At 46.2% G+C, this 22,290-nt stretch overlaps 1 protein-coding gene across 4 annotated transcripts in view; it reads right to left on the reverse strand.

Moving 5' to 3' along the window:
* Positions 1-22,290, reverse strand: part of LOC142472489 (uncharacterized) — a 377,773-nt gene that overhangs the window by 172,441 nt on the left and 183,042 nt on the right. For all 4 annotated transcript variants that reach the window (XM_075579536.1, XM_075579535.1, XM_075579537.1 and 1 more), the window contains one exon: positions 15,076-15,189. In XM_075579536.1, the coding sequence (XP_075435651.1) occupies positions 15,076-15,189 (114 nt within the window). The remainder of the gene's footprint in view (positions 1-15,075; positions 15,190-22,290) is intronic.

Here is a 22,290-nt window from a genome sequence, read left to right on the forward strand (position 1 = left end):
TCCGACTCAGGCTCAGGCTCAGGTTTGACACTGACAGTGGGACCGTCATTGGAAGCCGGTGCTGGTGCTGGTGCATTGCTTGGCAGCGACTGTCGCTTCTTAGTTGGTTTTAACACGACCCTTTGCCTTTTGCCGCCTCCATGATCATAGATATGGGAAAAACCCGGTGATACACACCAATACCCTCCAACAAATTGGGGCTCAATACGGTGAAAACAGGGGTCACTACATAACCTTTTCCTTATTGCACGCTTCCACGTATGAGGAGTTGGCGAAAATTTGTAAAAGTCATATTTTTCGATAAAATACTGATAAATTTGAGCAACTGTTGCCATCTTATCCTCTGTTGCATTAATCGCAGCCCATATCAAATACGCGTAACTTCTGTCAGGTTTTTGGAAAGCAGGCTGCACTTGAACACTCATGGCGGGTGGGTCTCTGGAGAATAGTGTACAAACTGAAACAGGTCTTTGTCTTTCTTTAATATGAAAAGCCTAAATTGATACATTTTGGCAACTCTTCCTTCAGTCTCAAGGCCAAGGCCAAGTTACAATAGCACACTGTGGTACAGTATCTTTTTTAAACGAAACACCTGCTAGCCGACACATTACTGATTCGGGGCATTACAAGTCATGAATTTATGCCATCTGGCGGACACGCGAAGCATTGCAGCCTAGTAAATCCTGAACTATTATCAATTAACACATCAACCGCGCGTCAGCCGTGTAATGCGCCTGGCTAGGAAGGCAAAAGGAGCCCGGCATGCTCCAGGTAAACAGAGTGGCATTCCAGGAACATGCCAGGTACATGCCAGTGATTACTAAGAATAAAAGCTGCCGCAGCAGTATATAGCCCAACTATATATATATTTACCAACTACAGGCATACCCCGCTTTAACATACGCAATGGGACCGGAGCATGTATGTAAAGTGAAAATGTACTTAAAGTGAAGCACTACTTTTTTTCCACTTTACGATGCATGTACTGTACGGCAATCGTCATATACGTGCATAACTGATGTAAATAACACATTTGTAACCAAAATAAATATAGTAAGCTTTATAGAAAGAAAATCTTTAATGTCAGCTGATTTTTTTCTTACTAGTGCTGGCAGATGCAAAATGGATGAACGGAAAATTATGTAAAAATTATGTCAATTACCCCACTCACTCAATCCCCCCCACAAAATACATACCAAAACCCCCCACCCCTCTAAATACATGTAATCCCACCCCGCAATACATAATAAAAATACCCGATCCTGCCAATACATTTTAAAAAGACCCCCACCGCCTCAATACATTTTTTTTTAAAAAAACACCGCCTCAATACATTTTTAAAAGATTCCCCCCCCCCCATACAAAAATCGGGCCGCACGGGTAAAATCATCACATCTCCTCCAACATCCCTCATATCACCACCCTGCGTCTCCCATATATCACCCCCCCTGCATGTCCCTCACATCATCCCCCCGTGCATGTCCCTCACATCATCCCCCCCTGCATGTCCCTCACATCATCCCCCCTCTGCATGTCCCTCACATCATCCCCCCCTGCATGTCCCTCACATCATCCCCCCCCTGCATGTCCTTCACATCATCCCCCCCCTGCATGTCCCTCACATCATACCCCCCCCCTGCATGTCCCTCACATCATACCCCCCCTGCATGTCCCTCACATCATCACCCCCCCTGCATGTCCCTCACATCATCCTCCCCCCCTGCATGTCCCTCACATCCCCCCCCCTGCATGTCCCTCACATCATCCCCACCCCTGCATGTCCCTCACATCATCTCCCCCTGCATGTCCCTCACATCATCCCCCCCTGCATGTCCCTCACATCATCCCCCCCTGCATGTCCCTCACATCCTCCCCCCCCTGCATGTCCCTCACATCATCACCCCCCCTGCATGTCCCTCACATCATCCCCACCCCTGCATGCCCCTCACATCACCCCCCCCGCATGTCCCTCACATCCTCCCCCCCTGCATGTCCCTCACATCATCCCCCCCCTGCATGTCCCTCACATCACCCCCCCTGCATGTCCCTCACATCACCCCCCCTGCATGTCCCTCACATCACCCCCCCTGCATGTCCCTCACATCACCCCCCCTGCATGTCCCTCACATCATCCCCCCCTGCATGTCCCTCACATCACCCCCCCCCCTGCATGTCCCTCACATCACCCCCCTCCCTGCATGTCCCTCACATCACCCCCCCATGTCCCTCACATCAACCCCCCCCATGTCCCTCACATCAACCCCCCCCATGTCCCTCACATCATTCCCCCCTGCATGTCCCTCACATCACCCCCCTCCCTGCATGTCCCTCACATCACCCCCCCATGTCCCTCACATCAACCCCCCCCCATGTCCCTCACATCAACCCCCCCATGTCCCTCCTCCCTTTATTCCCCTACCTGAAGCAGCGTGCAGGTTGCGGGCGGCAGAAGCATGGCAGTAAGCGGAGGCTCTGAGCGGGCTCGGGGGGGGGTGATCGGAAGAGCCAGGCTGGGTGGGGGGGTGATCGGAAGAGCCAGGGGGGGTGGGGGGTGATCGGAAGAGCCTGGGGGGGATGGGGGGGTGATCGGAAGAGCCAGGGGGGTGGGGGGGTGGGGGGGTGATCGGAAGAGCCAGGGGGGTGGGGGGGTGATCGGAAGAGCCAGGGGGGGTGGGGGGGTGATCGGAAGAGACAAGGGGGTGGGGGGAGTGATCGGAAGGACCAGGGGGGGTGGGGGATGATCGGAAGAGCCAGGGGGGTGATCTGAAGAGCCAGGGGAGGTGGGGGGTGTTCGTAAGAGCCAGGCATTGGATGAGCCGGGGAAAGGAAGAGCCAGGGGGAAGCTGGGGAACTGAAGAGCTAGGGGAGCCGGGTAAAGGAAGCGCCGGGGAGAGGAAGAGAGGGCACACCGCCGCAGCATGCGCACGCTGCCCCCTGGTGTCCGTACTCGCGAAGCATGTGTACGTACACAGGGGGTAAGGTGCAATTTAAAAAAAATGTACGTACTTGTGAGTGTACGTAAAACGGGTGTACTTAAAACGGGGTATGCCTGTATAGCCCAGATATTTACGTGGATTAATGTTTTAGATTAAAGATGTGTTTTTATATATTTATTTCATGTGTATTAAAGTGTTAACAATGTTTAATATAGATTTTATTATGTGCAGCTTCATCACGGTTGTAATTAAAGTTGCAGCTGTGTTATCACCTTTAGTAATCATTAGATCTGTGTCCATCCAATCATTGAGATGATAGGGGTATTTAAAATTACCCAAACACCCTGCAATAATTAGTCCATGAAGAAGTAGTTTGTGTACTACGAAACGCATAGAATTTTTTGTTTCAATTTTTTTTATTGTTTTTCACACAACATATCAGTTTTCACATTTCCGACACATCAACAAAGAGTGGAGTACAATTATACATGCAGTCACAAGCATTTACAGGTTAAATAACACTTAACTTATCAAGGAACTTACATATTTGTTCTGACTGTATGGCTCCTCATACCTGCGTGGGTTAGATGAGGGTGACCTCAGATGCATTTATATCCTTGAGTTTGTCCACTCTTTGGGTTCGCCAGTTTGGTATGAAAGGGATAGATGAAGAGAAAGAATAGAAAGTGAGAAGGGGAGGGGGGGTGGTGGGGATGGTGGGTATGGCTTGAGCGTGCAGAGCCTTAGATTCTCTGCTATTCTTTAGTTATTTGCTACTTCCTTTTCCATTGTTTCTCTGCACTAGGGGATGAGCTGGGGTTTAGGCTAGGATGGGGACCATAAGTCCCAAACTTTGTGAAATTTTTCAACTTTTTGGTAGAGCTGGGCCGATAGTAGCTCCATGATTTTGACCTCTCTCAGCCTTTTGTTGACCGTTTGCTTGGAAGGCGCATTGATGTTCTTCCAAGCGGCTGCTATTGAGCAGCGTGCGGCCGTGAGGATGAATCTGATCATTTTGCCCTCTGGCGAGGGAATCTTTTCCACTGGCTTTCCCAGCAGGTATATCATCGGGTCCAAAGGGATTCTCAGCTCCATGGTTTCTTGTAACCACCATATATGTGCCATATCTCCTCTCAGGCCACACCCTCTCCAGCAGAGATCAGGTGTGCCTGGGAAGATCTGGCTCAGCCTACTCGGGGTTAGGTACCATTGAAATAGGATTTTATATATATTTTCTTTCGTAGTCGTACCGATTGATATTTTTAGCTGCAGATTCCCAGATATCCTCCCAGTCTTCCCTATCTATTTCCATCCCGAGGTCTTTGGCCCATACGCATAGGATTTTTATTGCCTGCTATCCTATGTATCGATTTATTATTGCTGCGTCGGGCAGGGCAGCCGAAACTGCGGATTCTCTGTTGCCCTTGTCGGGTAGAGACACTCCCCGTCTGGTGACGTCATCTCCAGCTGACGGGACATGCCTGGTACCTTAGACGAGCTTCGGATGTGGTGTGTGCTCTGTTTACCATGATTGCAAGTGTGTCTCTTCAAAACTAGCACTCCCAGCAAGTTGTAACTGCTCACTCCTTATAACTAGAGGCGGGTCACGCTGGTAGCGACACGCCTGGTTAAGTTGCCGTTTGTCCGGTTTCTTGACAGCTGTATTGTGCCTGCACTCCAGAAGAGGACTGATACTTTGCCTTATGGGACCACTTGCACTGATCGGGACTCTCTAAATATGTGGTGACTGAGGAGGATCTTGTGCGCTGTGTGGGGCCACCTACTTTGAAGCGAAGAGTTGTCCCTTGAAGCCTCTCATTGAGTGATTAGAAGCAGTGCATTCCTCCACTGGCTCCTGTGTTAGTAACACGTCTTGTTACATGATATGCCCGCTTGTGTTTAATTTGATGTACGCAGAATACTTACTTTTTACAATATATTTTCACTAAATTCTACTACACTATGACCATTGTGTGCTGTTTTTTTGTCTTTTGTTTCTTGAAGCCACTGGATGATCTGGTACTCTGACTCGGCCATCTCCTTACATACCCTCCGCTGTTCTATGTTCAGCATGGAGGTAGGAGGAGCGACCAATCAGAGCATGGGAATTCCTCCCCACAAGCCACTAGGAAAAGGGACTCGTCCTTTGGCTGACCTAAGAGGAGGGGCTGACAAGCCGGCTCCGGATGCCCCATGGACGGGACATATGAATTGACCAATGGGAAACTGTCACAGGAGACCGGAACATTTAAACACCAAAATTACCCGGATCCTTTGATTGAGCAAAGCAAGAGATAAAATAAATTGTCATTTATTTACACAGCTCGATTGGCAAAATATTACGAAATAGCATTTACTGGGACGGGGTAAAATGAAATCCTCTACTTCCAGAATAAAATCTTTAGAAATAGAGTCTCTGAGCACCATCTCCCAGGAGCGGGGATTGTGCATACGCAAAGACGCAAAAAACAGTGCTTGGCTAGTGGCGCCGTTCGCAACCACTTTCCTCCGCCGGGACTGCTCGCTTCGTTCTACCCTTGTAGAATTAGTTTGGAAGTCCTTACGAACTCTTGAAGCTGGATACAAATCTTGGCTACGATGTTACAATTTTGTACTGCCCGATGAATCTTAGATGGATCTCAACTCCCGATCGGCTGCAGGGATCTTTAAAAAGTAAAAACCCCTATCTCAATGCTCTGCAGCCAATCGCTGCGTGGGAACAGAACAGCCACCTATCCCCAGGTCTTGCCAGTAACGCCCAGCACCGGGCAGGGGCTTCATGGTATGCCAAGGGCATGCGCAAACGTTGCACCTTGCCACTTAGCATACCCTGCCAGGACCCCTTCCCTGGCGCCGGATAATCTACTCCACCCGGACATCTGCTAGGATGTCAGCACTTAATTAACGGTCGGAAACTTTTTAACTCCGGACTTTTGCAGACATGCTGGAGCCATGCCAGCGTGACACCGTACAAGTCCAGGGCTAAATTATGCATGACTCACTCACAGGAATGTCCTGCCATACACATTTTGATCATCTTTTGAACACATCAAGTGTTTCCGCTGCTCAGCCCGTCTGAATGCAAACTCCTTTGCTCTAATAATATTAATACACTTAAAAGAGGGGGACTTTCATTCATGACTTTTCATTAAAGTTTATAAAAAGTAAAATAACCGTTTTAATGATTTACCCCCCAGCCGCACACACAGCAAAATTCAAAGCGCGAGGACATTCCTAGCCAAAGTTAGCTTACCGCTTATGTGCTATGCGTGAGGCTGCTGGAATTTTAAAACCTTTTTTCCTTTCTGTGGTCTGCAGGGAAACACTGTTGCAATATTCATAGTTGATACATAACTGTTGCAATACTTAGGATATTGATGTGGTCCTCTTATACCTGGGCTGCAGAGCTGACACTCTACATTTTCCTAATATGGCGCAGGGACACCCAGACGGGCATAATACCGTTAATTTACTGGCCTGGGTACCCCCTTACCATCACAGAAACGCACATACATTCTGCTGCTTCCCCCAGTCAAGCCATTGCCACCTACTGAGCAGGTTCCACTGACGCCAGAAAAGCAGAGGGTCCTCCCCACAGGGGTCTCTGTTCTACGGACCCAGTACTCTGCCCACTTAGCACCTCGACACCTCTCACCATCCCGTCTCCTCTTTCAGCTACAGACTCTATGCAGACTTGCTGCCACCTTAACCAGATGCCCTTGCTGACTGCATAAAGCCTCAACGTAAATGAAGAACACATTATAAAGTACCCTTTAATAAAGATTATACTTTGGGGAACGTTATACTTATAAGGGAAATGGATTGGTGATATTTGGGCTCGAAATTCAGGAGTCTGGGGGACACTGGGTTGCCCCAGTGTAATTCACCCGGCATACCAGCAAATCATGCCTGATCGCCGGGGAGAATTAAATGACTAGCGGCAACTTCGGCCCCCGAAATCCTGCAAACAAAATAATTGCATTTCTACCCAAATTTCCCCCCTTAAAACTGACAAGAAATCTTACAATTCTAGGGCAAAGGGAAAATGAAAACAGAAAAAAGCAGGGGTCACTTTATTTTTACGTGTATAATCCCTGGTCCCTGTCTTATGGAGCTACCAGGGACCCCACGTTTTCAGGGGTAACCAGAGGACCTTACCTTTATTTGATAGCCTGGTTAACCCCTACTGTCATAGCCACCATCTGCACCACTAGTCCCAGCAAGGGCCTGCTCAGTATGCACTAAACTACCTTCAAGATTGTCAATGTCCCTCAATATTGCAAGTTTCCTCTTGAGATCAGCAATCTCTGACTCTAAAGAGACCACCCGCTCACACTTCTCACAGCGGTATGCTCCTTGGAACAGCTGCTCCAAGTACACATACATTTGGCAAGATGTGCATTGAGTGGCATTTTGGATCCTGCTCATTATAGCAACTATGAAGTTGTAAGTTCCAACAATAAACTGTACTTCAATATATTATACCTTGTTTAACCCCTTCCTTGTTCAAACTCCTTCTGGTTCTAACTACACACTCAAAACAATCAGGACTTGAAATCAACTCATCTCAAAGATCAGGACACACATGCAGTCATTAATAAACAAGTTAAAAAGCAGGGGTTCCAGTACCGATCCCTGCGGTACTCCACTCACAACTTTACCATGGTATTATATACCAAATGTAATCAATGATGAAATGAACTATAGTATATTCTAGCTAGCAAGAAACACGATTGAAGACTGCACAGTTCTCAACAGTTTTGACACAAGGAGTGATCACTGATTGGTTTACTGCAAACTACATTGGAATGCAAAATCGAAAAAAGATGTATTAAAAAGAAGACAAACAAATCAACATCAAGAATCTCAGCAACAGCAGAGTATTTTAAGTTGAAAAATAGGCTCCATCTTGCTCAAAATGCATGGAGACACTTTAAAAAACAATTATGAATAATGTATGAAGATTGTAGTTGAAAGCCCAAAATTAACTGGAAGAAATCGCTAACAAACACAGAATAAGGAAATATTCGATGAAACAAATCAATTACTACTGAAAAAAGAAATGACAATATAAGTACATCTAACTGTGATATGGTGATGACGACTATCGAAGGTAACAAATCAGCAACTTATGATTGGGAAGAAGCAAATCAATGCACTCAAACAAGACGATAGATCAACAAGAAAAGATGGTGCAATTATCATGAAGGGAGTTGAGGACTTGTGCATTAAATTATACGAGAACACAACACAGCATCATCCAGCAGAGGAAGAACGAGAAGTCACCAATGATGTACCATGCATCCTTTGGTACATCATTGGTGATGGTAAAGGCAGTAAAATCCATGAAGAATGAGAAGGCCCCCCAGGGAAGATGAATTAAAACTGACATTTTGAAAGAAGCTGGGGAAGAAGTAAACAAAATCCTTGCAAAATGCTATACATGCTGCATGAAGAACAGGAAAATTCCAGAATACTAGAGTTATCCTCATCCAAGAGAAAGGAGACAAAAAAAGAACTCAACAGACCAGTCTAATTCTAATTACAAGATTTTAATGAAAATACTTGCTAATCCCCTGTAACACACACTGGACTTCGCCCAGCCTAGATAAACAGAATTCCGTAGTGAATACAACACAATGGGCCACATCCAAGTCATACACTGGCGACACACTTTATTCGAGCTCGGCTAGTCCCACGAATTCGGGTATACCCGGGTGTATTGAGGTTTGTGACTGTTTTCTGCCCGAGTGCATTGAGTTATTTTCCGGCAGGGATTGAAGCATTTTATTCCCGTTGGCTGCAATACTGCACACTACATATATATATACTGCATTACAATTCATGAATTTATGCCATTTGGTAGACACGCGAAGCATTGCAGCCTATTAAATCCTAATCATTATCATTTAACAGATCAGCCGCCCATCAGCCAGGCATGAACCCAGGCTGGGAAGGCAAATGCAACGGGGCTTGTCAGAGGTGAGGAGCGGCGCATTCCAGGTATCTGCCAGGTACATACCGGGTATTTGCTCGAATAAAGTGTGTCGGTGCAGTACAAGTAATAAATACGATCTACCACTCTGTTTAGGATTCGTATACTACTAAAAATCATTGGATTCTGTCTACACTTTCCCAGTTTAAAAATCAAAAATGAATAGACGATACTGTTCTATTCATTTTTGATTATTAAAGCTCGGCTAACACGGTACTGATACCTCAACACCAGTTTAAAAATAAATACATAAAGACAGTGTAGAACAAGGGTACATCAATATTATAAATAACATTTATGAGAATGCTTGTTACGCCGATGCTCGCCACAAACCGGGACCGGACCGCGGGGCTGAGGTGGGGTTATATAATCACCGACCTTAGTCCACGCAGACTGATCCGGAGTGCGCAGTTCGTAGTCGTACATCGCAGGGTCAGGATTGGAGAAGGCAGCATCGTCGTTAATGAAGCAGGAGTTCGGCAACAGGAAGTCAGGAGGTCCCCGCTTCAGCTTAGGAGCGTGAGCGCGGGGGTGGCTTCAGCGCGAGGAGCGGCCTCGGCCCATGACGCCGATCTCAGCAGGAGGAGACAGCAGGCTGGCCGAAGTTCACCCCAGGGCAGCGTCGGGAAGAACCAACGCTTCAGCGCAGAAGTCCAAGGCAGGCCACTGCAAGAGGATAGCAGCAGGCCGCAGGAAAGGAAGGGTAGCCACTACTAGGAGGGAATGCAGCAGGTACCAGTGCTGGCAACAACGCTTCAGCACAGACGTCCAGGCCAGGCCACTGCAAGGAGATAGCAGCAGGCCGCAGGAAAGGAAGGGTAGCCACTGCTAGGAGGGAATGCAGCAGGTACCAGTGCTGGCAACAATGCTTCAGCACAGATGTCCAGGGCAGGCCACTGCAAGGAGATAGCAGCAGGCCGCAGGAAAGGAAGGGTAGCCACTGCTAGGAGGGACTGCAGCAGGTACCAGTGCTGGCAACAACGCTTCAGCACGGACGTCCAGAAACAGGCCTCTGGATACTCAGGAACTTGGAAGGTAAGAACGCTAGGAGAGAGGCCTGGGGTTTGTGGCAGAGACAGTAACAGAGGTAGGAATGGTTATGCTCGGCGCTGGTTCAGTGCCAACGCCTAGAATATAAAGGGCGGAGATCCAATCACAGGAGGAGGGTGTGTGAGTATTCCTCCAATGATGTAGCACAGGGCAGAAGCTGCAATGAGAGGCAGCACATGTGCCTTTGATTGCCAGGGGAAGCTTGCAACTGCATGATTCTGCAAGGCTATAGTTAAAGCCAGTAGTGGATTCCTTACAGTACCCCCCCCCCTTCAGGTGAGACCTCCGGACGAACAGGAACCATCACAGATTTGGGGAACATGGAATTGTTCCTAAACCTCCTTAGGCGAGAGGTGGCGTTGAAAGCCCATAGTTTGTTGGGATTCCTTACAGTACCCCCACCACTGGGTGAGAAGCCTGGGTGGACAGGACCATTCATAGGTCTGGGAGACATTGAGTTGTTCCTGAAGTGTCTCCGGCGAGAATTAGGTCCGATATCCAGGTGTACATTGGCGAGTGCCATTAAAGACAGCGGTGGCACTGCAGTTCTTGGTACATGGACAATGGGACCTGAGGGCTCCGGAATGGGTACATCAGAAGGGCAGTAGCCAGGTGTCCGGTGCATAGTAATAGTCCAAGAGTACGGGACACAGGACACAGATTGTCGGACAAAATTGGCAGAGGGATCTTCAGAGAAGGCAATGTCTTTAGTGAAATCAGCACGGAGGAAGTTGAGAAAGTTTTTAGCTTCCAAGGAATTCCGGGTGATGGTTAGCGAGGGAATGGGGCGGGAGGGTTCACTACACACTATAGCAGCGGTACTTTTGATACAAAACAGGGTTGCTATCCCAGGCAATTTGCAAAAGTCTGTAGCAGTGTGTATGCAACCCTTGGTCATGGTACTGGTAGTTGAAGAAGGATCCGCTTCCTTTGGTTTGTGATCTTTAGAGAGAATCACCTCCGAAATTGTGGCCTTGGTGAAGGACATAATAAGCATGTCTATACCCATAATGGACCCATAGAGAATAGGGACGGACGCTTCAGGTAAAGCGACGAGGTCCAGTAAGGGTATATTCGTCTTAGAGAAAGGCCAAATGCCATCCAGAAAGGGCACTTTGGGCACCGCACAGAGACCTGCGTGTAAGCACTCTGTTTGAAAGGTGAGAAAACAGATTTTATCCAACAAAAAAGGCAGGCGGTTAAGCGGTGCATCAGCCTTAGGGAAAAAAGTCTTGGGGTTAAAGCTGGGTACCTCCAACACAGAGAAAGAAGACAGAGAACTAGAGCTTGGCTTCGGAGTGGAGGTCCCAGGTACCCAGGTTTCACATGATACTGTGGGAGAAGCAATGCAAATTGTTACTGTTTTAAACATAGGGTCTTTAACATTGGTAGCTCCAGGCACCTTCTTGAGAGGTAACCCTAGTTTTGGGACAGGACAGTCAATAGCAAGTACCCCAAGTATTGTGGAAGACACAGAGAAATATAAGTCCATCTTAAAGACGGGATCTTTTGAAAAAAGGGAAAGTTCCAAATGCGATAACCCTGAGTTCGTGGTAGTAGACATACAGTCAGTAGTGGATACCCCGAATACTGTGGGTGAATCAGCGTGAAACAGTATTATTACAGGAGTGGGCATCTCAGACTTAAAGTCATTTTTAATGATCCCGGAGGCTGTGGCATGATCCGTGAGAGAAACTGAGGTAGACTTTCCAATAGAAACAAGGGACATCTTGCTTGTAATGAAATCAGAGAACATTGCGCTTGTTTCAGAATTGGGTCCCAGAGAATCCCTAGTGAGGGCATCAGACTCCATGGGAAACTTAGTGACAGGGTTTTTGGAACCAATTAAAGGAATTGCAGGTATCACAGATTTAATAGGAGAAATACCTTGCAAAACAGAAATTTTAGTAAAGGTGATAGGCATCACAGAAAGGATAGACAGAAGTAAGCTAGGCAAGATTGCTTCTACAACAGAAGATTTTGCAGCGGCAGAGCTTAACTCAGCGGCTGCTTGAGAACCTTTAACTACAGTGAGAAAGGACTGCAGGTTTACAAAATCAGGGATAAAGGGAGTTTTACATTTGAAAACTTGATCCTTCAAAAAGGGGGACCCTGACTGTAATTGTACTAAGGGAGCAACAGCAGATATGCTCATCTCAGAAGTGGTCACTTGGAAAGGGACATAATATGTACTGTTCTCTTTAAACCCTAGGATTTGAGAAAAGGAGACCACAGACAGTGCAAGTGGGGTAACAACGACTGTGCTGCTCTCTGAAGTGGGTATTTGGGAAAGAGTGTCTGGGACATCAGAAACAACAACAGATTCCACGAAAAGGGGTCTATGCTCGGAAGCAGGTGTTTCAGCTCTCTGAGTGACAGATGGGGTCAGCGAAATACCTAGGAGTAGGGATTCTGTGAACAGGTTTAGAGAAACAAACAGCTCCAGAATACTCTTAACTGGAGCCAGTATTATTGCCGAAAGTTCAGGGGGCATAGCCCTGAGAATTTTAGCCGAGTCATAGGACATAAGCGGTTTATCCTCTGAAGCTAAGGAGGTGTCCTTGACTGACGAACTATAGGGATTTACCAAGGGAGGTTCATAAGGCTGACCTGCAGGGGTTAAATTACTCTGTACCTGAGAATCAGAGAAATAGAAGCTAGTCTCTGAAAGTGGGGTCATAGGGGGTTCTGCTTCTTGCCCTAGGGACCTAACATTAGACTGTGGAATACTAGGGTTAGCAGTAGGGACCTCACAGAGCAGACTAGCAGGGGTTAAAACAGAAAAAAACTCAGAAACAGAGCTTAGAATTTTAGGGTTAGAAAAAGAGGGCAAACAGGATTCATTCTCTGGTGCTAGGGAAGACACACTGACCTGGGAAATGCAGGGATTTACAGTGGGGGACTCATAGACCTGACAAGCAGGGGTTAAGACCGGAATAACCTCAGGGACAAAACCCAGGGAGGTTAACTCAGGATTAGGGAGCGTGGCAGCTTCTTCCTTAGCGGGTAGCGACAGAGAAATGGGTTGGCCATTCTTAGGAAAGAGAGGTAGCCCCACAGGTTTAGCAACAGGACTGGCAGCATAGGAGAACTGCCAAGCAGCAGCGTAGCTTGCAAGGAGGGGGTCCAGTTCTATTATGTGAATGTCTAGTGTTGAGGAAAGTACATAGAGTGTATCTTGAGACTGAGCCAACATGAGGAGTGCGCCTTGTTGTACTAGGTGAATGTCCAGTGATAAGGCCAGGGCGTAGAATGCCTCTTGGGCGTCGGCCAGTTCCATAGGGTACACGTTATCTCAGGTTATAGGGGAATCAGGAGAGCGAATACAAGCGGCCAGAGACTGTTTTAAGTTCTGGATGCAGTAAGCCTTAATAAAGAGATCACAACGGCATTGTCTTTGCAAAGGGGTTAAACCTTCATAGGTAAACAGTTCATCAATCAGGGGTAGTACTTCACACAAAAACTGGCCTTCAGAGTGGCACTGGTACGCAGGCCGGGACATAACTTCAGTTGGTAAATTGCCATCCCCCGCCACGGCGCGGTCCGGTTTTAATGGGCCGAGCATACTGTTACGCCGATGCTCGCCACAAACCGGGACCGGACCGTGGGGCTGAGGTGGGGTTATATAATCACCGACCTTAGTCCACGCAGACTGATCCGGAGTGCGCAGTTCGTAGTCGTACATCGCAGGGTCAGGATTGGAGAAGGCAGCATCGTCGTTAATGAAGCAGGAGTTCGGCAACAGGAAGTCAGGAGGTCCCCGCTTCAGCTTAGGAGCGTGAGCGGCTTCAGCGCGATTAGCGGCCTTGGCCCATGACGCCGATCTCAGCAGGAGGAGACAGCAGGCTGGCCGAAGTTCACCGCAGGGCAGCGTCGGGAAGAACCAACGCTTCAGCGCAGAAGTCCAAGGCAGGCCACTGCAAGAGGATAGCAGCAAGCCGCAGGAAAGGAAGGGTAGCCACTGCTAGGAGGGGATGTAGCAGGTACCAGTGCTGTCAACAACGCTTCAGCACAGACGTCCAGGCCAGGCCACTGCAAGGAGATAGCAGCAGGCCGCAGGAAAGGAAGGGTAGCCACTGCTAGGAGGGAATGCAGCAGGTACCAGTGCTGGCAACAACGCTTCAGCACAGACGTCCAGGGCAGGCCACTGCAAGGAGATAGCAGCAGGCTGCAGGAAAGGAAGGGTAGCCACTGCTAGGAGGGACTGCAGCAGGTACCAGTGCTGGCAACAACGCTTCAGCACGGACGTCCAGGAACAGGCCTCTGGATACTCAGGAACTTGGAAGGTAAGAACGCTAGGAGAGAGGCCTGGGGTGGTTTGTGGCAGAGACAGTAACATAGAGGTAGGAATGGTTATGCTCGGCGCTGGTTCAGTGCCAACGCCTAGAATATAAAGGGCGGAGATCCAATCACAGGAGGAGGGTGTGTGAGTATTCCTCCAATGATGTAGCACAGGGCAGAAGCTACAATGAGAGGCAGCACATGTGCCTTTGATTGCCAGGGGAAGCTTGCAACTGCATGATTCTGCAAGGCTATAGTTAAAGCCAGTAGTGGATTCCTTACAATGCTCAATTAGATAATAGATTACATGAAGATACAAGCATAAGATAAGGATCAGCAAGGGAGTGCAACAGTGAGACACCATGTCACCTAAGCTTTTCAGAGCAACACAAAAAATTATTCTGGATATTCTATACAGAATAAAAAAAGATAAAAATAAATTGTGAATACTTGAGTCACCTATGGTTTGTACATTACATTGTTATTTTTGTAACAGCGACACTTCATCCTCTATGACATGGGTCTCCAAACTCAGTCCTGAAGGGTTACCAACAGGCCAGGTTTGATGGATATCCCTGCTTCAGCACAGGTGGCTCAAACAGTGGCTTAGTCTTCAATTGAATTAGTGATTGAGCCACATGTGCTGAAGCAAGGATTTCCTGTAAAGCTGGCCTGTTGGTGGCTTGTTTCAGAATAATAAGAAGGCCTAGGAATTTCTTATGAGGCAATTAACTCTGAACATTCCCTAAATGTGACCGTACTACTTGTAACAAGATATCCTTTGTCTGCATAAAAGGATATTGTGGCACTCACCATTTACAGTAAACGTAACTATTTCACTCTTTATTGGGGGCAGATGATCCTCAGAGTTTGGTTCTTCTTTCTCAGACTTGATCTCTAACCTCTCCTGTACAATCACTGGAAAACCTGCCAACAAGAAAAGGAAAATCCATCATGTTATGCTTAAATGGAAACTCTTCTTGTGATATCACTATACAGATATACAGTATACTGAGTCATAAGGGGAGGAGATAAGTAATTGATTGCACATTATTATTAACCCCGAGTGATGTGTTCTTACCCCTGAGAGATAGACAGTAGGTGCACTTTGTTGTCTAGACAAGGTACACTGAGAAAGGTCCCTAATTATGGCGCACTGCAGACCAATTTTATAATATAATAAGGTCAAAGGTACAGCTGGATATTAACAGTTAAAATATAATTTATTAATAGACATAATGTAATAGTAAAAATAGATATAAATCCTAATTAAGAGGAATAGGATATATCTATGGAAGAAACCCCTCAAGATGGAAATCCAAATCTAGCTAGTGGTTAAGGCATCCTGAAAATTCAAGAATGCCTATATCCTAGGTGTAGATATCAAATGACTAGATAGTATCTCCTGTGTATGCTTATCATATCTCTGCTGCTTACAGTATATGTACAGAGGAGGATGAAAACTCCCAGGGATATGGTGAATCAGATTGTAACTCCTGTTAAGCAGGTAGCTCAGTACTGGGGGAGTCTGAAGTTATATAGTCCTCAGATGGAGGACTTGATAGTCCCTTGGTTAGATTAATGTCTACTTAGTTTTGTAACCTCCTAAGTATCTCCTTACCCAAACTGAAATCGTCAGTTTGCTAATGATTTATTAGAGTAGTTAGACAGAGCAGTTTAAGGAAATGCAGGTGGTTGTCTATATAAGCATTATTTCATCATATCCTGTGTGTCAGCTTATAGTGTATAGATCAGTGAAACCATGTTTTCATACACTTAGTACAGAGTCCAATAATGTGATCTGCGCATGCGCAGTATGTTCCGTATCGGATGTCTTGCGCAATAATGTTGTTGTGCTCACAGATGCTGTTCCTAAACGAAATATAGGTAGAGAGTCCTTTCTCCTAATTGTGAGTATCAATCAAGTGAGAGCTTTATGGTATTACAGTTTATATAATACATACACCATATGAAGCTGCAGGGACTCTCAAAGTTCTATACTAGTATCAGGTTGGTGAGTTCCAATAAATCTACAGAGTCATGATTTTAATACATAGAGATACATAAAATAGGGTTAGGTCAAAATAGAGCAGACTGACTCCTGTCCCTGTTAAGTTTATACTTGTAAGACAGCTTGTTACGCTGTTAGCACTTCGTACACTGTTCCATCATCAGTGGAGAATTAGCCTACAGCAGAATTACTTTCAGTGTTACAGTGGCGACACACTTTATTCTCGCTCGGCTAGTCCCGCGAATTCGGGTATACCCGGGTGTATTCAGGTTTGTGATCGTTTTCTGCCAGAGTGCATTGCGTTATTTTCCCGGCAGGGATTTAAGCATTTTATTCCGGCTGGCTGCAATACTGCAATGCCGTGTAAAAACACATGGGGGCACTTGCGAGCTGTTCTCTTTGAAGCCGTCCCCTATAATGAATTGTAATGCAGTATATATACTGTATATATATATATATACTGTATAACAACAACCCCTATAACCCCTAACATACAGTACTGTACACATACAGTACTGTATATGCACATACATAAATGATACCACTGTATGGGCGGCGGGGGCGAGATGTGTTTGCAGCAGAGAGAGATCCGCTGCTCTCTCTCTGCGCAAACATCGGCACATTAAAAATGATTTTAAATACATTTTTATTGATTGTGTAGATGTGCAGGGGGTCTCCGGAGCTGAACCGCGTTGGTTTCAGGTCAGGGGACCCCCTGCTCCCCGAGATACAGCCCCCTTTATGAGGTGCCGGTATCCCTCTGCTTGGTTTAAAGGGCCTGATCACGTGATCGCGGCCTGTAAACCAAGCAGAGCAGAGGGATACCGGCACCCCCTAAAGGGGCCTGTATCTCGGGGAGCAGGGGGTCCCCAGACCTGAAACCAGTGCGGTTCTGCTCCGGAGACCCTCTGCACATGTACAGTATAAATAAAACACATATATAAATAAACACTCGTTCTTTACCTTAGCGGCTATGCGCTATGGTAAATAAGCAGCATTTCTGTATTTTAATAATATTGTACAGTGAGCAGGGGGTTCCCTGAGCCAGAAATTAATGCTCAGGGACCCCCCCTGCTCCTGCTCAATATTATTAAAAATACAGAAATGCTGCTTCATTACCATAGCGGATAACCGCTAAGGCAATGACGGGGTTAACCCACCGTGCCCGCTTTATTGTGGGTAGTGGGGATGGGTGAGGGGGGTATTTGGCCCTTGGTGTGAGTTTAGGACTTGCGGGGGGGTTGCGGGTGCACTTAACCCCTTCACGACCCTAGCAGTTAATACCGCTACGGTCATGAAGGGGTTAAGCCCTCCCGCTACCCCCCCGCAAGCCCTAAACAAGCACCATTGGGGCTAATACCCCATTCACCCACCCCCGCTACCCACAATAAAAAAAAACTCACACACAGCAGCCGCCAAAAAATAAATAAATAAATCTAAATAAATAAATAAATGACAATAAATACATTTGAAATACATTTTTATTGATAGTGTAGATGTGCAGGGGGTCTCCGGAGCTGAACCGCGTTGGTTTCAGGTCTAGGGACCCCCTGGTCCCCGAGATACAGCCCCCTTTATGAGGTGCCGGTATCCCTCTGCTTGGTTTAAAGGGCCCGATCACGTGATCGCGGCCTGTAAACCAAGCAGAGCAGAGGGATACCGGCACCCCCTAAAGGGGCCTGTATCTTGGGGAGCAGGGGGTCCCCAGACCTTAAACCAACGCGGTTCAGCTCCGGAGACCCTCTGCACATCTACACTATCAATAAAAATGTATTTTAAATGTATTTATTTATATTCATTTATTTATTTATTTATTTAGATTTATTTATTAATTGTGCTGCTGCTGCAAGTCCTAAACTCACACCAAGGGCCAAACACCCCCCTCACCCCCGCTACCCCCAATAAAAAAAATTCACGCACAGCAGCCCCACAATTAATAAATAAATCTAAATATATAAATAAATACATGAAGAGAAATAAATATATACTGTATATATATACTGTATATATATATACAGTATATATATAATAACAATCCCTATACATATACAGTATATACTGTGTATATATATACTGTATACATACATACAGTATGCACATATATATATGCACCTTAACCCTGGCTGTGCTCAAAGCTGTGACCATGCAGCAAGCTCAAGCCTATAGGGAACCATGTTAAAAATGGTTATTGAGGCAAAAAGTGACACTGTGTGCTCATTTGCATGTCATTTCCTAGAATCCCTTGCTGCAGTGGAAGTGCTGTATGCTGGGTGATAATGGGGAAAGGCGGGGTTGCAGACCTGCCTAGGACATGCAGATGAGCATACAGTTATATTTTCATATATATATATATATGTATACAGTATATATATATATATACACAGTATATACTGTATATGTATAGGGATTGTTATTATATATATACTGTATATATATACAGTATATATATACAGTATATATTTATTTCTCTTCATGTATTTATTTATTTATTTAGATTTATTTATTAATTACAGTATATACTGTACACATGATGAACCAATATACAAATACATGTAGAATGGTTATCAAAATCATACTGTCCTACAAATAACGCTTCTCTATACAGACAATAATAATAATCCATTTAATAATCCTAACTGATCTTACAATATAAAACATAACATTCCAATCCACACAGTACATTGCATTTACATTGTATAAATGATGCATAAAATCTATGCACCATATACATTCTGCAAATGAATGTTAACAATATAATTGCAAGCTACTGTACCAGTAAATACAAACACTTCCAAACAAGTCAACTATTTTAACCAATCAAGTAAACAAAAATCAATATATACTGTAAGTACCAACCAGAAAACACAATTTAAAACCAAAGCTAAACCTTACAATACCAAGGATTACATCTATCTAATTGTAAAAAACCTTATACATTATACACAGCATTGCAATAACCAACATACATGATGAACAATACAGTACATCCCCTGTATCTCCCTGCCTTCAGTGTAATCTGTTTAAAGCCCCCTCCCCCCTAATGTTTCTGTTAAACAGATTACACTGAAGGCAGAGAGATTTAAAGCCCCCTCCCCCCTAATGTTTCTGTTAAACAGATTACACTGAAGGCAGAGAGATTTAAAGCCCCCTCCCCCCTAATGTTTCTGTTAAACAGATTACACTGAAGGCAGAGAGATTTAAAGCCCCCTCCCCCCTAATGTTTCTGTTAGACAGATTACACTGAAGGCAGAGAGATTTAACAGAAACATACATTAGGGGGGAGGGGGCTTTAAACAGATTACACTGAAGGCAGAGAGATGTTTCTGTTACAGTAAATCTCCCTCCCTGCATTGCTGTCAGTGCAGTGTATGTAAATGTGGGGGGGGGGGGACCCAATGTGCATACTGTGAGGTCTAACCACCCTCACCCCCTACCCACATACCATTACCCCCCCCCATCCTGGCCATGGCCCCTCCGCTTCTGCAAAACAGAGACAAAAATTTAAAAATCCAAAGTAATGTCCCCTAACCCCTTAATCACCATAGCGGTTATTAACCGCTACAGTCATGAAGGGGTTAACCCACCCTCACCCACAACTCGGGATGCCTACATACCCTCCCACACTACCCCCCCCCCCGTGAGGCCTAACCACCCAGTCAGTACCCACAAGGGAGGCCTACCCACATACCGTTGGGGAAACACCCCACCCCCAGTACCCACAATAAAAACAGTACAATGACCCACAATAAACAGCATTATATTTATTAAATACATTACCCACCCCCTGTGCCCCCCCCATAAATACAAGATTTATCCATTTACATACAGGGTTCATAACGCAGCCCCACGCTAGTCTCCGGTGGGCTGGCAGGGCACCTGGACAGACCTACAGTTTACCAGCAGCCCTTTTTACACAGGTTCTGGAGGCCTGCTGGTGGATCCTGCCAGCACCATGGCACCCAGGTGGTCTCCTTGGGTCACCGTGGGCCACAAGTGGCCCATTATAAGTGGCAAGACGACTGAACAACTGAAGTTTAAAAGGAAGGGCCCCTTACCCTAACAAAAATCATCTTCTCTCCTCAGGTAATATCCCATATCTGAATCCTGTCTGCTTCAACTCTTTGCTGTGTGTATTTCAGTATATGCAACTGAAACAATCTTAGGTAATATCCCATATCTGAATACTGTCTGCTTCAACTCTTTGCTGTGTGTATTTCAGTATATGCAACTGAAACAATCTTAGGTAATATCCCATATCTGAATCCTGTCTGCTTCAACTCTTTGCTGTGTGTATTTCAGTATATGCAACTGAAACAATCTTAGGTAATATCCCATATCTGAATCCTGTCTGCTTAAACTCTTTGCTGTGTGTATTTCAGTATATGCAACTGAAACAATCTTAGGTGACTTTTTAGGCCTATATAAACCCAGTCAGAACAGCTAGTCTGCTTGCAGCTCATATCCAAGTGGCCCATTATAAGTGGCAAGACGACTGAACAACTGAAGTTCAAAAGAAGTGAGGAAGAAGTGGACACCCCATCTGGCCCTGATTCCTGCATTTGACCTACGCTGGAAAGGAGGATATCATCAATACCAGACTGCATCATTACTGCTGTGATGCTGACTTTACCATTTATATTTGCAGTGACTTCACTTCTTCTCAAATTATGCACTTCTTTTTACCAGCCTCAGTATGTCTCTAACTCCATTCATATATCTCCATCTCTCCTTTCTTCACCACTTCTCTGTTCACATGAACTCCTTTCTTACCTGCGTCCTCTGACACCACACAGCTATATCCCCTGCACTAAAACACACCCCTACAAATCCTCCTCACACATTCTCTTTCTATCCATGCTTCTCCTCCTTGCTTCTGGGGATATCTCTCCCAATCCTGGTCTCTGCCTTATTTCTACTTGCTCTCGTCCTCGCCTGCCAAATGCAATCTCTACTCCTGGTGTTAACCCCTCCAACCTCATACCCATCCCCTGCCACCCTCCCTCCTCTCTCCCTTTCTAACAAGTTCCTCTCTGTGCATGACTTCTTTCTTTCTCACTCCCTGCTTCTCTTTGCTATAACTGAGACCTGGCTCACTCAGTCTGACTCTGCTCTGGAAGCTGCCCTCTCCTACGGTGGCCTTTCCTTCTCCCACACTCCGCGCCCTGATGGCAGGGGTGGAAGCGTGGGGCTCCTGCTCTCCTCTCTCTGCCGTTACCGAACCCTTCCTATTCCCCCCTCTCTTGCTTTTCCCTCCTTTGAGGCTCACACTGTCCAGATCTTCTCTCCTCTCCCGGTCCATGTGGCGGTCATCTATCGCCCACCTACCTCTACTCATTCCCCTTCTAACTTTCTCTCTCACTTTGAATCCTGGCTCTCTTTCTTTCTCTCCTCAGACTCCCCTGTTCTTCTCCTTGGGGACTTCAATTGCCACATTGATGACCCCTCTCTCCCTTGGGCTTCCCGCTTTCTTTCTCTAACCTCTTCTTTTGGCCTTCAACAGTGGACTGCAGCCAGCACCCACAAGGATGGCCACTACTTAGACCTGGTTTTCACTAAAAACTTTTCTCTCTCTGATTTCTCCATTTCCCCTTTTCCTCTCTCTGACCATCACCTCATCTCATTCTCTCTATCTCGCTTCTCCCCTTCTCCACCTCCATCTACCCCCCGGTTCTGCAGAAACCTGCGCTCTATTCACTTACCTGACTTTGAGTCCACTTTAAGCTCCACCCTCTCCTCTCTCAGCTCTGCTACAGACCCTGACAACCTGGTCAGGAACTACAACTCTGCCTTGTCCTCGTCTCTTGATCTACATGCCCCGCTTTCTCTCTGCCGCACTCGCCCTTCTAACCCTAGACCATGGCTAAATTCCCACACGCGGATGCTGCGTTCCTCCACTCGTTCCTCTGAACGCCTCTGGAGGAAGTCTCACACTCTCGCAGACTTCCTTCACTACAAATTTATGCTATCCTGTTTCAACTCTGCCCTCTCGCAAGCTAAACAAGCCTATTTTTCTGCAC

This window comes from Ascaphus truei, chromosome 22 (genome assembly GCF_040206685.1).
Source record: "Ascaphus truei isolate aAscTru1 chromosome 22, aAscTru1.hap1, whole genome shotgun sequence".
Classification (NCBI taxonomy): domain Eukaryota; kingdom Metazoa; phylum Chordata; class Amphibia; order Anura; family Ascaphidae; genus Ascaphus; species Ascaphus truei.